Here is a 15,326-nt window from a genome sequence, read left to right on the forward strand (position 1 = left end):
CTCACAGGGGAACAGAGAAAGCAAGTGAATGATCCTTACTTCAAAAGAAAGACTGCTGAAATCTACACAAAGTGAAAGTTAAAGAGCTGATTTCAGCAACGATATTTTATTTAGACATCCTTTGTACTCAGAAATAGTCATGCACACTCAAAACCTAATAAGTTTCGAGTCTGATTGATTTCACTGACATGTTTGGCTTTCCAGCTCATGGGTGAAGTGTCATTTTGATAACATTGAACATCATGTTTCATTGCAAGGGCACTGATTTTCAGATTAAAAACTAAACCCATTAAACTACAAGCCACGATTACATCCAGCTGAAATTCAGGTCCTGACACTCATAATATTATACAAATTAGGATCGTGAAGAATATGATGACCTTGAAGCTATAAAAGACTACAAATTTGAAGACATACCGTTTAAAATGCTTTGTGCAAACCTAGGTTGAATACTTAAAATTCAATACAGGAAACAGGGTATGATGATCATTAGAAATAAGCTGAGATACGATCAGTAGCGTAGGATGTCATACAGAGTGTAGGTCAATTTAGCTTCAGTCAGGCTAAGCAGAGCTTATAGGATAAGAAAATGTTGGAGGTGCAAGACAAATGTATAAGCAAAAGCCTACAGGAAACAGTTTCAGTACAACCAGCCAATAAATGTCCTCTTTGCCTTATAAAAATGAAGTAGAACACATGGTCACATCTGTTTACCTTATGCAGATTTAGTCACTGTGTGTTATCGTCAGGTAACAAAAGAAGGCTCAGATCCCTGACTGACTCTGTTAATGCCCAAACTTCTCTTAAAACTTAGTTGCTGAACTTGTCTAAGTCAGGAAAGATTTGCCCCAATAGGTAATTTGGCAATCAGAAATTCTTCAAAATAAATCTTGATTTTTATTTTACATATTTATTTTCCTCTTTCCTTAGCCTGTGTTCCATTTTCCTTTTATATTCACAGTCACAGTTTGAGTATATTTCCTACCTAACACAGTAGCACTTGAACTTGCTATGTAATGACATACCTGTACTGCATTGCTCTGTGTCTACTCACTGAATTTGCATTGTTAAATTGCAATATAAACCCTTTGTTATCAGATACTGTAAAAACCTTATTTCTTTGGAAAAGGTTCCTTGGAAACTGTTGTTCTATCCCCAACTTAATTTCAAATTTGTTCTTAAGTTTTGCCTATGCAGTGCAAACAGTCTGTGCAGAAAACACCAAAATGTTGGTGGAGAAGCCCCAGAGTTTCAAGGCAAAAATCAAAGTATTTTGACTGAAAATTCTGGGCCATTCATCACAGAAAGATGACAAGATAACAGATTGTATTCTCCAAGACTGACTCACCACAGAGAAGTTCATTCCCAGTTTGGGTACAGTGATCACCATCTGAGGAAAGCACACAGAGTTCAGGTTGATTCCCTGAGCTGTGATTGTACTTCCACCACTAGAAAAAAAAATTAAAAATTAGAAACAATTAAAATGAGGATGAGTAGGATAATGATACATCTGCTATGATAATCTTAATTGCAAATTATGTTTTAGAGTAAATGATAACAGAATCAAATTAGGGATATACAGGGTAAATGCAAGTACATACCTCTGCAGGGTGAGATTATTTTTCTAGGAAACAAATTTTACACTTGGTATAACAAATAATCAAATACAGGAAATATAAAAGTAATCTCTAAAACTGTGGTATGCCAGGATATAAAACAACCATGTACATTTTAAAGGAAGGTGTATACTCATACTTAACATTTGCTAACTTATTGCTTTCAGTGGTGGTGGAAAAGGTGTCTTTTACTGCTAACATTTTTTTTGGCAAAGGCAGATGGCTTGGATTAGAGCTACTGAGACCATAAATGTGTCACTTAATAACACACACATGCTACCATACATATAAATTCATAATATTTATGTAGCACTGGATTTAGACTATTTTAAAATCCATTTGCTCTCCTGACTACAGCTGACTTGTCACATTAAATGATTTTCCTCACTAATCAGTGTGATTTCCAGATACAGGGTAGGAAACACACTTAGCTGTACAGTAGGTATCTCAGCAGGACATCACAGGTATGCTCAGCAGCAGTTAGGAGCTAAATCATGTAAAAAAAAGAGATGCCCTGCCCCCTTCTCCTTCACCTCTGAAAGGAAATGATCTGCCCTCTGCAGCTGTGCCATAACAGAAGCAATTGGCATGGCAGATCAGAGATAAAAATGCAGTTTCTTTTGATAGATTGCTACACAGCACAGCCACTCCTCTTTCACTCATTACTTTTCTTATTTCTCCAAGAAACTTACTCACCTAAGAAAAGATTTGGCTGGATGAATTTTTAAAACAACAGGGTCTTCTCTGTACATGAAATGACCGCTTGCGTCTCGAATGGCTTCATCGATTCCCACCCTCACACGATATTCCTGGGGAATTCGTTGTGCTGGAGTGTAGCACTCCACAGTGTTTGCTGATATGCTGGAAGGACAGAAAAGTGCTTTCTTGTCAGCATTAGACAACATGTGCTCAGTTTAAAACACTGTGCTGAGTCCCAACCCTGCCTGAGGATCCACTTGTAAAAAAAAGTCATTGATACCCCCCCCAGATGACCATGTTGCAACAAACAAGCATGGTGTGAGGTAGAAACAGCAACACTACTGTTTAGGCTCAAGATTCATCTTAATTTTGTTGCCTTGCACCTTGCCAGGTGGAAGGTGTTTCCCCAGTTCTGGTGACAGCCACATTAGCCTCTGCACCCTGCAAAGGCAGCTTCCAGTCTGGAAAATGAGTGTATTCCCATTTTAAGAAGAATGACTTGTTCTGCTGTAACCAAGGGATACTGTCTTTCTCTTTCAAATCTACAAGATTTACCTTCTGTTAAAAACCTCAAGAAAATGTGCTGGGGGAGGATGTACCAGTATGTCAGAGATATCCTGCCTGGGGGCACCTGCTGACTCCAGGCACTGCTGAGGGGCAAGCAGAGGGCAAGGAGGAAGGAGGAGAAGGTGAAATTCAGCTGAATTCAGCACAGCAGCACAGTCTCTGGGATATTCACCTTTCCCTTGCTCTCTCATGCTTGGTTCTGGAAGTCCTCCCTCTATGTGGAGCTCAGTAGGTGAGGGGGAATCAGGAGAGTAAAGGATTCTGGAGCCTGAACCACATCAAATGTGACTGCAGGGAGCAGGACACATCAGAGACAAGGGTAACAATTGGAGAATTAAACTCTACTGGCTGGTTTCAGTAATTTGGGCCCAATGACATTCAGGAGCCCTCCAAATAAGGCCATTCTCAAAGGATGTGAAAGATTGTCTCCAGATTAGACAAAAGGGCCATTTGATGCCACTTCTGAAGCTTCCCAGGAAGGTGGGGTTCACTGTCGGCTATAGGATTTAGTGATTCATTTATATGTATCTGGAAGCTTTTAAACATCTTTTAAAGAAAAAAACAAACAAACTCTTGAGCTTGCTGTCCTGGGAACTAGGGAGAGTTGCCAGTTTAGGTAGAGAAATACTTGCCCAGCAAAACTGGCTAAGACCTGTTCAAAAGTCTCCAGACAACTTGGCTGGTGAGAAAGAGGAATGCTGGGGATACTAATTGCATAAGCCCAAATTATGGTTTGATACCTAGAGGTTTACCTTACCGAAGCAGGTGTCTGAGCTGGTTGTCATCTCAACCTCACAGCAGATGTCTCAAATGAATAATTCTCAAATAGTTTTTATATTTGTACATTAACTGAGATGATGACATCAATAAATGCCACCCTAAACTATTAAGTAGCCACTGTACAGAAGCGCTGAAGATCTTGGTAGTGATTATATATCAGACTCGAATACCTAAATCCCCGTCTTGATTTAGTCAGACTTAGCTGATTTGATCAAGAGCATACAGTAAATCATTTATCAGCAAAGAATTAAATTTAGCTCTCCTGACTTTGAGTCTGACATTAACTAATAGGCTATTGCTTCCACATATCCTCTACATGTGTGATGCTACATGCAGAGCATACCACTACAACTTTCATGCTCATTAGAAGGGATTCAAAACTTAGAAATACAGCTGCACATTTTGCTCCTGGAACACAGTAGGCCAGATTCTGGGCTTGACCACACAGGTGACAATTCTGTTCATTCCAGTGGGAGCCACCCTTCTGTACTTAGCCAAGCAGGTAGAACGACTACGAAATTCAGAACACTTGTCTGCCCCTAGCAGAGAATCTGTGCCTGTTATTTCATTTTTATATTTAGCTGGGATTGAAGGCATTTCCACACAGAGCATGAGAAGATTTTCAACTGAGCTCTTACTGGAGCCAGTACAGAGCCACAAGAAATGCTGACTTAATGCTCAAAACAATTTTATATACACCAGGGAGAGTGTCTGATTTGGAGGCTGCCCACTGATAGCAGCCCAGAAATAGGTGCTCCTCTGCACAGGATACACTTTCCTACCCTGCTCAGGTAGCCAACCTGCACACATCTCATGCTCACTGGGAACTGCTGCAGGAACAGTGGCTCTTGCTAATACAAGAGAGAGGGCTGAGTGTGCAAGAGTTGGGGTGACAAAATGATGTGAAATGGAAAATTTGTAGTCCATTAGAAACTGATTTGCTACTTTTCTATGCAACCCTTTAATGAGGTTAATGAAGGCATTACAGAATAAGTGTCTTGTAGGGAACTGTATTCCTTTCTAGGAACCTTTCAGACACCCTAAATTCAGGATAGAAGCCAGAACTGAATACTTATTTTATTAACAATTCTCCGATATGTAACATGAGCAGAGGAGAGCAATGGACGTTTTTGTCTTTTGTGACTTCAAGAAATTTCAATCAAGCCATTTCATCATTAAAGGCATCACTTTTTAGTAAGTACATTACCTTTTCAAAGTGCATGGTTTCTCACCAATAAAAATCTTTCTGGATTTCCCACTGTTCAGATATTTTCCAGCAACAGTTAGCAATGTTCCTCCAGATTTGGGGCCATAGGTGGGAGAGATACTTGTAATTACAGGATTCTGAATGGAGCGGGGTAAAAGTAAGAACAGTGGATTGTTAAATTATTTTCAAAATGTGAAAAGGAATCTTGGAAGTATCAAAGCATACAGGAATATAGAATTACCACATGCATTGGACTCATAAGGAGTGTCCTTTCAATTAATATTGAAGTTAGTTTTGACATTAAAGTTTTAATCAAAGTACTTACCACATACGAAAATGTATTGAATACTGTTTTGTCATGTCCAACAGAAACACTACTGGATATATTAAAACGTGGATTTTTTGCAGGAGGAACCATGCATTCCAGCCTTTGGAAAACAATGAAAAAGATGGGATTACATTTTTTCCTGACTTAATTCTTTGTATTAAAATACAATCTCATCATGCTTGTAATAATGAGGGATCCATACTAAACAAATCACCAATCTGTGCGTGTCAGGGACATTTCAGAAACAACAGCTACAAGAGCTGTGGTTGTCTTCCTTAATACTAAATGCAAACACTGTAGTGTTTATACTTGGCCAGAGAAAGTTGTTTTGCTATACCAAATAAATTTCAGGGAAAAAAGAAGCATGCTAGTGAAAAATAATACCTCCCATTCAATGGTTGAGTTGGTGTTTGGAATTTTCCTTTAGTGACAAATTTTGGCAGACAACAGGATTAGAAAAAGATGCATCTTATATATATATGTATGTATATATAAGTTTGCTGTACAAATGTAAATATTACGAAAAATTAAACTTGAACTTCTGTGGCAGCATGTGCCAATGTGTTACATTACATGTACACAGTTTCATGTATGAGCTATTCTCCTTAAAACCATTTTGTTTGCATTTAGACTGTTCAGATTAGAAGATTGGAGAGTGTTCAATACTTCTGCTGGGGGACCATTTGCTACTATATATATGAACAAGGAACTATGCCATGTTCTTGCATGCACATTTCTTTTGTTGTAGATAGCCATGTGCTTTGAACTGAGAGAGGATATTCATTGAACTTTCTATTTCTTCAAGGTATCAACCTGAATAACCTCTGTCTTGAACTTAAGCCATTATTCCACTGTCTCAAACACTTATTTCTGAGGAGGAGGAGGAGAGGTGCAGTTGAGGGACATAAGCCCATGGATGATGAAATGCCTGCATCTTCTCACAGTTCTCTCCAGCAGCTTCACAGATCAAGAAAACAGAGGTGACATAACAGCCCAGCATAATCCTGGCCAAAGGAAACCTGCCCCCTTTGCAAACCTTCAGATAGTTTTGTTCTGTGACAGTTCCCACTGCAATTTGCAGACAAACCAGAAAAAGCTTCAGCAGGAGTTATTGGCATTAACAAGATCTATTTGATGCCCATTTCAAGCACTTTTTTTTTTGGGGGGGGGAGGGGAAGATTATCAAACTAAGGGATTGTTTCCTGCTTGAAATTTGAGAACTGGGAGATGACACAGATTGAATGTTTATATCATAAAAAAATCCATACCACACAAAGAACATCTGTAGAAATGGAAATTCATATTTTAGCTTTCTTACTTGTTTTTGTTGCTGGATCTTGCTTCCAGAGCACATATTTGTCCTCCAATATGGACTACTGTATTTTTTAATTCAAATCTATTAGTTTTGCTGAATCCAAAGTCCCATCCACACAGTGTCAGTTTTGTCCTGCCTTCTAAGGGAGCACTGCTTGGGAGAATCTGTTAAAAAAATATTGTGTTGGTTACATCAGATTTTCTTGAACTTCAAACAGAGTTAAAGAATGTGCAAAGGAATAATTTTAGAAAAGCACTTCTTCTGGTAGACCATGTACTACCATTCATCTTAATTGTTCTTCACCTTTCATTTGTCACATTATGAGGTTTCTCTGACAGTAGCAATAAATAACAAAACCTATACTAGAAAGCTTTGAAGGATAGTGTTTAGGGGCACTGAACAAGCTGTGCATTGTAATAGTCTCTTAAATCCCGCCGTTCTTGTCTTTCACATCTTATTTCTGGCATGTTAAACACACAATGTACTTGTTTTGTTAGAAGCTGAATGCTGAACACAAAAGAGCCCCAAAATGACCATTTTTTTGTCAGCTTGATGAAAGTCAGGTTCAGAGTGAAGTAGCTTCAAAGACACCAAAATCCGATATTGCGTTGGCTGTGATAAAGTTAACGTGACTTCTGCTATTCTTTCCTTACATCTTTTACATTTGGTCACCTCTAATTCTGAGTCAAAAATAAACTACCTCTCAGAAATACAGAGACAATCTACAAAGGAAATGCTTTTTTTTCTGTATATTGTAAATTGTCCTGAAAAATATAACAATGGTGGGAAAAATGTAGGAACACTATAGAAGTCCTACAAAACTCAGCAGAAGTACTGGTCAGTACTGCCCGCAAAAAAAACAACAAAAAAATAACTAAAAAGACATTTTTTCAGGGTTTATGGGGACATCTAACAATACTGCATAATTTTGCAAACTTACCAGTACCACTGGATAAACAACAGACTTATGGTCATAGTGCTTAAATGCCTTAGACTTAGTGCTTTAGTGATAGTAATTTTGCCCCTAAAATGCAATACAGCTGTGCCTTTCAAAGGACCCAACTTCATTTTCAAGCTGAAAGGCAAGTGTTTGAGAGACCCTTAGCTATTATTTCATCTGGAATTCCAGTAAGACAGAACATTTCTTTTCAACTCTCTTGTAGCCATACTTCAAGACTATTACACATGAACTACTGTAGATGGAAAGGCAGCAGAAGAATACTTCAAAAGAAATATACCATATATTCTATACAGAGAAATTTACTGCCCCCATTAGAAACCAGACAAAGAGACTGATCTAAAATGCTTCAGGCTATTTTAATGAGCTTTGAATCAGAATCAATGAGCAAAGAAGTGGACACCTATGCACAAACAGTACTTTTGCACAAATCCTGTAAAGAAGGAGTAATGCAAGCACAGCCCCCCAACACAAAGCGCTGCTGCTCAGAGTGTGGAGAAGTACTGTATCCCATGGAGCATAAGCTATCTCCAAGTTTAACTTTCCCTTTTTTTTTTTTTTTATTTTCTCTTCAAAAACTGGATTGACTTCAGATCTTAGTTTTCCACTATACTTAATATCTCAGCCCACTATCTATTTCTGGAGTAACAAAAAGCCAGCAGAAACTGAAGCTGCTCTGTGGGGATACAGGATGTCTCATGTTTTGTACAATCCTGTATTGATATGTGGCATTTCAAGAGTCTGAAACATAACCCATAAATTAGCAAAACAAGGGCGTTAGAATTGGGCTTCACAGAGCCATACACAATGAAAACCAAAGGCACTTAACTGGTTTTGAGTAATCTGCCAAAAGAGATTTTTGATAGCAGCCCATGAGCTTTAATTGAGGGAGAATGAACATACAATTTGCCAGCAAATTTAGGAGTTAAGACTTGTAAATAGATGGCAAGAAATAAACTAAATCTTACATTTTTTAATTTAGGTTCTGTAGAAATTACCCCTGAGTGTTCTTTATGAGTTTATTTTTATTCCACCACTTGTCTTGAATGAAATCACTGGCAGTCAAATGTAGTTTGGCAGGCCTTTGATTGGGAGAGTTGACACGAATGAATAGTGAACCTCCTGGACTTTGAACTGAGGCATCTGTAAGAATCTTCTGTGGGCATACATCATGCAGATAGTAACAGAAAGTAAGCAAGATCCAAATCAGTTATAAATGCTATGAAATTTAGGATTTAAAGAATTTAAGATTCAAAGAATCCTAAATTCCTCCATGGAAAGGAAACTCCACCGATAAGATGGAACAAGTCTGGCTACAAGGCCTGGTGTTCTGCTTCTTCCTGCTGCTCTCTGCACTCTTAAAGGAGCTAAAAGAGAAAAAGTTAACTTTTCTTTTTGGAAAAAAAATTATGTATTGTGGTTTTCTTTTGTTTATGTTGACAACCATTATGTTAATATCCACTCACATACTTGATAAATTTTTGGAAGAAAGTATCTATTTATTAAGTTTCAGCAGCCCATTCATTTTAATTAAGAGGCAAGAATATGTACAGGCCACATGTGAAATTTCCAGCAAAACCTCCAACCTAATCAGGCAGCAGAAAGCCTGATTTTCTTGATACATCAGAGATAACAGCCAGCTAAAATGCCTCACTTTAAAAACAACAGCAAACCATGTCAGGTTTTTGACCACAACAAAGAATCAAAAGGGACGCCAATTTTACTCCTTTTACGCCATTCACCTTTCAGCCTGACCTGAATGCCACATACAGATGCCTGCAATTTGTTCCAGCACCAAGTGATCTCCACGGAGACTCCCTGGAGTCCTCCCTTGAGTCCCCTGGCTTTCCTCTGGCACCACCAGTCCTGGCTGACAAAACACTCCTGGTTGCTGGCAGAGGCAGTGGGTGGGAGTGGGGTGGGGTGCCAAGGTGTGGGGTGGGAGCTGGGCTCTGGTGGGGATGTGTCCTGGCACATTCATGCTGTCTGAAGCAGGGGGGATGCCCTGGCAGAACTGGGCCTCTGTGCTACCTGCAGGGATGAGATGCAGGGATGGGATGCAGGGCTGTTGCCCACCACCCACAGCTCCTAGGAAAGGTGCCTATAGCAGGGCAGAGAGACAAGAGAACTGCAGAATTCCATGGGAAAATGCTGGATTTCTTCTCTGCCATTACTCCTGAGGGCAAAAAATATCTTTTTTTCTTTTCAATTGCACACCACTCTGTGTAAGAACCTGGGAAAACTTTGTTGGAGACTTAGCTAGTGTCTGTTGGACCAGATCCTTGGAGAAGCTCTGTGTTTCCCTCAGGTTAAAGTGATCATATGACATATCTCAAGCAGTCTGTCCCTCTGAAAGCTGCAAAATATTAAGGGGAGAGTTCAGACTGAATTTCAGATACTATGCAAAGCAGGTCATCCTCTGCTTGTTAGGAACAAAACAAGCTTGTTTCTCATATTTTATGCATATGGGTTTAAAGACAGATCAGAAGATGAAGAATAATCTGTTCTATATTTTTTTCAGTAATAATGTTAAATGTCATGGTCCAGCAGAGCATGAAATCTGTCTTAACAGCTAGCAATCCAAAGGGATTTAAGTACTCAGCTGCATTTTTATTCCTTACAAGCCTTCTAGAAGTAACTTCTACCAGCATGGGCATGCTGTAATTCGAGATACACTTTAAGATCCACCAGTGCCACAGATCCATATTCATTACGGGGCAGACCGGGCTTGTGCTGAACAGGCAGGGCTGAGCCACATGTGGAAGGGAAGCACCCGGCCAGCCCATACCTGCTCCCACTGCCCCACAGCCATGAGGCATCCTCATCTGGATGAGTCTTCTCTGTGACTTCACAGGGACTGCAGAGGTGGCCCTGGAGATGCACCTCTCTGTCACCCATCTCCGCATGGGCTCCAGACACTTGGTTCTAAAAACTGCTGAGTGCACAGACTCATAATTGCAGTTGAAGAGGCTATATGAGAACCTTTGAAAATCAGAAAGAAAGCAGTTCAGAGCCTCAGAAATATTTTTGGAGGCATCACAATATTCAGCCCCTGCTATAAAGTTTTGCCAAGAAAAAATATTAAGGGATGCTACTGGTGATTGAGTTCTAGGAAAGACTAAACAAGTTATGCTGGACAGGTGGAGTATCTTGATCCTGCAGTGGTACTTAAAAATGTATCAGGACTAATTCTGAGTGTATCCCTTTCACAGGATCACAGAATCACTGTTTGGAAAAGACCATTAAGAACATTGAGTCCAACCATAACCTAACTCTACCAACCATTAAACTAACTCTACCAACTCACCAATTGGTGGTTCACAGACTCATACAATAAAAGGCCAAAAAGGACTATTTGATCACTCAACAGAGTGTTCTTGAAATAAATGAATTCCTGTATAAAGTGAGAATAAACTATTCACATTCTGCACTACAGATGTTTTCGTACCTCCTTTGCCCAAAGGTGAAAGGTGATAGAGGGCAAAGCAAACTCACTCACACAACCTGACCTTTCCATCTGTTTTGAGATTGATTCCTACATTACTTCACTGTTTGTTCATTGAACTTTTCCTGTGTTAGCCCTATATTTTGTATCTGAAAGGTGAATACAGAAAAGACAAAACAACCCCAACCTATACATGTGCATTTCTAGATTATTAGCTGTTTAGCCTGTCTCCTCTTTAAGAAGTTGCTATATGTGAAATCATCTAACTGGTTGAAAGAAATAAATTTAAAAAAACCTTTTGTCTTCCTTTCTCTCCCAGAGTTTAACATGTCAAAGTTTCATCTCCCTTTATAGGCTGCACGCCCACAAAGAAAAATGTATTTTTAACTACGTGGTGTAGTTTAAACGCACTAAAAAAAGTAAATGTGCATAAAGACTACCAGAAAAGTTTTATGCTTGTCCTTCCCTCAGCCTTTTAGTTTGTTAAGTGCCCTATAAACCTCTGCCTTCACAGCTATGTCACACTTCACACGGGACGATTGGGTTACACACACAGCAGCCAGCATGGATCCTGCTAAACCATAGCTAAATGAAAACAGGAACCCACCAGGAGCTCTCTGTTCCTCCGGGCCGTTTTGTTCTGGCACACCCAGAACATGGGCTCTGGCCGGCTGGCAGCCACCTCCGGCTGTACCTCCCATCCCAGGGAGAGGTGCAGCTCCGGGCTCATCCATGGGAACAAGGAGCCAGGGAGGGACATTAAGAAAAAAAATCCCCACCCCTGGCTGGTGTTAGGGGAGAGAGAAACACCACCCTTCCCTCCAACACTGGAGCCACTTGGGGGATGCACTAGGAGCAGGTCAGGCTGTGGCAGCTGTGGGTGGGAAGAGCCTTCCTCCACCTCCCTGCTTTGAGAGGGGTCAAGGGGATGGGTGATCGTTTTTGTGACTGGCCCTGCCAGACTGGTTTAGCCCCATGCTATTTCCTCACCATGAATGATTTGGAGGGCCAGGATGATCACACAGACCTGCCCACCATGAGCATTGGAGCTTCGGGAAGAGTCCAGCATCCAGACAGAGGCTTTATGGACACTGAAGCTGAGAGGAAGTTGAGGAAAGCAAACGCTTCATTTATCATAATTGCATAAAAATAAACAGAAAATGTCTGCAGATTGCAAACTGTGTTCTTCCCCCCCTCCTTAAATACAAGAAATCCAGTGTTTTACCTCATAAACCCTAGGCAAGCAGGTCTCCTGTGTCCAGGTGCCTCCGGGGCACTGGGGTGACCTGAGGCACTGCTGGCTGCACCAGCCACACTGCATGAAGGCAGGAGCCAGCAGGCACTGGCTGCAGGACCTGAAGTGATGGCAGCCTGGCCCCTGCAGTGGGATCTTCGTTATCTGTGGAAGGAAAGACATGATGCACAGATCCTTTTAATACAGACAGAAAGCAGCAAGGAGAGTCTCTATTTATGCAGTGAGCTGCGGTGCTACTCAGATTTCAGATGCGCAAGCTGCGGTTCGACTTCTCTTTAGCTCAGTAATTATAGGATCTTAAAAGTAATTTAACTGACATGATTTTAAATTCGCTTGGGAGAAACCCTAAAGGCATCTTAATGTTATATACAGTTACTACCAGCATCTGGTGTTTACAGCAAGGTAGCATTTTTAGCTGATGGAAAAAGAAAACAGTGTGCTCCTCTCAATTCTCCACTGGGTCTTGGAGAAAAAGATGTATCCCACTATGCCTTAATTCATACATTTGTACTAGTAGGCATGATGGCTATTTCAGCTTTGGAGAAGCTGCATTAATAGCTGTCACACACTTGCAGCATTTGCCTGCCCATGTGCTTGCTGTTTAACCCCTATCCCCCAGAAAACCCATGCCATACCTAGAGTATGAATTGAAGTTGATATAATTTAAAATATCAAAATAGTTATGATAATAGTCACTCTAAAATATCTAAGGATTATTTTTAGTTAAAAATTAACAGTATATATTTACTACACAAGTACATCATACTTCTTTACATTTCAGTACCTTCTTTTAACTTATTTTGGACATTTTCTTGAAGATTACTCTTAAAAATATCATACATTTCTAATTAATGATTGATAATAATATTTACTAATGGCTGATATATTTCTGTAAATTCTTATTGAACTCAAGGGGTCAAATTATTGCTTATGATTATGGTTTAGGATTATCTGTAATATTATCTGCTGATGTTTTAAAACCATACTACAGTGAGTATTTTTTATGCCAATAGCATATATATGACAGCTTTTTACCTTTCATTAATAATTTTTATCTACATGCCAAAGCAGTCTTCAAAACTTTCTATGGATACTAACTCCCAATTTTAAACAAAAAATTTTTACCCACAAAATTCTTGCACACACCCCCTCCTTAGAAAGTTAAACGTTATGACACAAAACAACAAAAGCCAGGAAACTGAGCACCATTCTTTCCTTAAGCCATTGTGTGTTTTTTCTTTGCACGCACTTGAATTAATGACGGTTTCAGCCTTAAAATTTGCATTTCCTGGCTTTTGTTGGTTTATATCACAGCTTTTACATTATTTAAGAATTTCTCAGTATCAGGCTGTTGGTTTGTTTAGTACGACAAAAAAAAAAAAAAAAAAAAAATCTTGGAGGAAACTTGCCCCTCTATTGTTCCCAAGGGAACAAGGCTGGGAGGACGTGGAGCATAAAGCCACAGTGTGAGCAGTTGCTCTTACTCAAAGTTGCTGCTCTGATGGCAGGTTCATACAGTGAACAGAAGGATTAGATTAGGAACCACTCACCTTTTTCCCAGTCACTACCAGGGTATAGCCATCATCTGCTAATGAATTCTCGACAACAACTTGGGGAGAGACAGGGTGGAAGTCTAGCTGAAAGCTGACATGTGGAGTTGTGAGTTCTGAACGGGAAACCACTATCTGAGAAAGAAAGAAATTGGGAATATCAGCAGGCAGTATGTGACACAAATGCATGCTGCTCAGCAGTCTTACATTCCTACCACTTCTCTGCCTGCATTAATTATGTCGGGTTACATTGCATAATATTTTGCATAATGTTCCATCATGATCTGATTAAAGCCCTATAAAATCTGCTTTATTTAAGACAGCAAAATCATGGCTGTTGGAGCATCCTCAAAATACATCCAATTTATTAAAATACGAAGGAGTTGTTACATGTTTTCTAGTCCTTTGATTTCAGATATTTATAGATCAACTGTAAAAAAATGAAGAAGGGTCATTTAGTCAGCCCCATACATTCAAGAAAGAAGAATTTTATCTACAACCTCTATTGGAAATAATCTTAAAACTCCAGGCCTTCAAAAGTCAAAGATACTTCTATTTATTTTCACTTTGGTCCTTCAGTCTGAAAAGTAAACTTTACCCTGTGTCAACAGTATCTGGTCTGGATGCAGGTGGGGCCATGAGAGTGCAAAGCTCCAGCAGGCTCAGGCTGTGCTGCGGCAGAAACTTGGGCATTGATTCCCACAGCTGCCAAGGTGGCTATTGCTACAAGACCAGCTCTTTGGCAAGATGTGGCTGGGCACCTTGAGATCTGGCTCCTGTTGGTATCTGCAGGAGCTGGGTGTTCAGGACAGAGCATTTAAAGAACCTCTTGAATGACAGGGAGAGCTGGAGGCTTCTCTGGAAGATGTTCCAAAACAGGAGCCTAATTTAGTTGTCCTGAAGTCCCTTTGCAAGAGCCCTCTCTCTCTCTCTCCATTGATTTTAGGAGATCTTAGGGAGATTAGTCACACTAGTATGAAATTCCCCCACTAGTCATCTCCCTGCATCTTGAGTTACCTAAATACTTCTGAGAATTTGGGCCTATTCCTGCAAACGCACGCTCTAACTTTACTACTGTAACTTTGTTGACTTTAATGGGATGAGTCATGGCTGTTAAGCACAGGCATAAGGCATCTGCAGATTGGGGTGGATATTTGATAGCAAGATTTTATAGGCTTGGGTCTGCAATCCAGAGGGATGTGTGCCCAAACGTGATAGCATCAGGCAACAAAGGGAGAGGATTGTTTACATGAGGGAAGATCATGTTCATGTTTCATCACGTGTAGTTTACGTAAGGAATTTAGATAATCAACATTTGCTGAGAAGTTGAAACTCAATGGGGTTCATTATGTAAAAGGATTGAAGCCATTCTGGAAATAACTCATATGTCAAATGTTTAATTTTTCACTATAATGAAGCTTTTCTTCTGACTCCAAAGACAGCATCAGAACAGCTAGGACATTGACTTACATGATTTCACTGGCTTTTTATACTGCCAAAATCTTTCAACAAGATGGCTGACTCCAAAACTAGACTTAGAGATGCTGTAATTACAGCTCATGTTTTGTTGTAATTCAAGACTTAAATAAAATATATGAGCAGTTAA

The 15,326-nt window shown here is 39.8% G+C and overlaps 1 protein-coding gene across 4 annotated transcripts in view; it reads right to left on the reverse strand.

Annotated features, from left to right (window-relative positions):
* Positions 1 to 15,326, reverse strand: part of MET (MET proto-oncogene, receptor tyrosine kinase) — a 93,863-nt gene that overhangs the window by 31,955 nt on the left and 46,582 nt on the right. For all 4 annotated transcript variants that reach the window (XM_030464735.1, XM_030464745.1, XM_030464726.1 and 1 more), the window contains exons 4-10: positions 13,721 to 13,855; positions 12,141 to 12,314; positions 6,516 to 6,676; positions 5,195 to 5,297; positions 4,870 to 5,006; positions 2,313 to 2,477; positions 1,349 to 1,448 (exon numbers count right to left, since the gene is read on the reverse strand). In XM_030464735.1, coding sequence (XP_030320595.1) covers positions 1,349 to 1,448; positions 2,313 to 2,477; positions 4,870 to 5,006; positions 5,195 to 5,297; positions 6,516 to 6,676; positions 12,141 to 12,314; positions 13,721 to 13,855 — 975 coding nt within the window. The remainder of the gene's footprint in view (positions 1 to 1,348; positions 1,449 to 2,312; positions 2,478 to 4,869; positions 5,007 to 5,194; positions 5,298 to 6,515; positions 6,677 to 12,140; positions 12,315 to 13,720; positions 13,856 to 15,326) is intronic.

This window comes from Calypte anna, chromosome 1 (assembly GCF_003957555.1).
Source record: "Calypte anna isolate BGI_N300 chromosome 1, bCalAnn1_v1.p, whole genome shotgun sequence".
Taxonomy (NCBI): domain Eukaryota; kingdom Metazoa; phylum Chordata; class Aves; order Apodiformes; family Trochilidae; genus Calypte; species Calypte anna.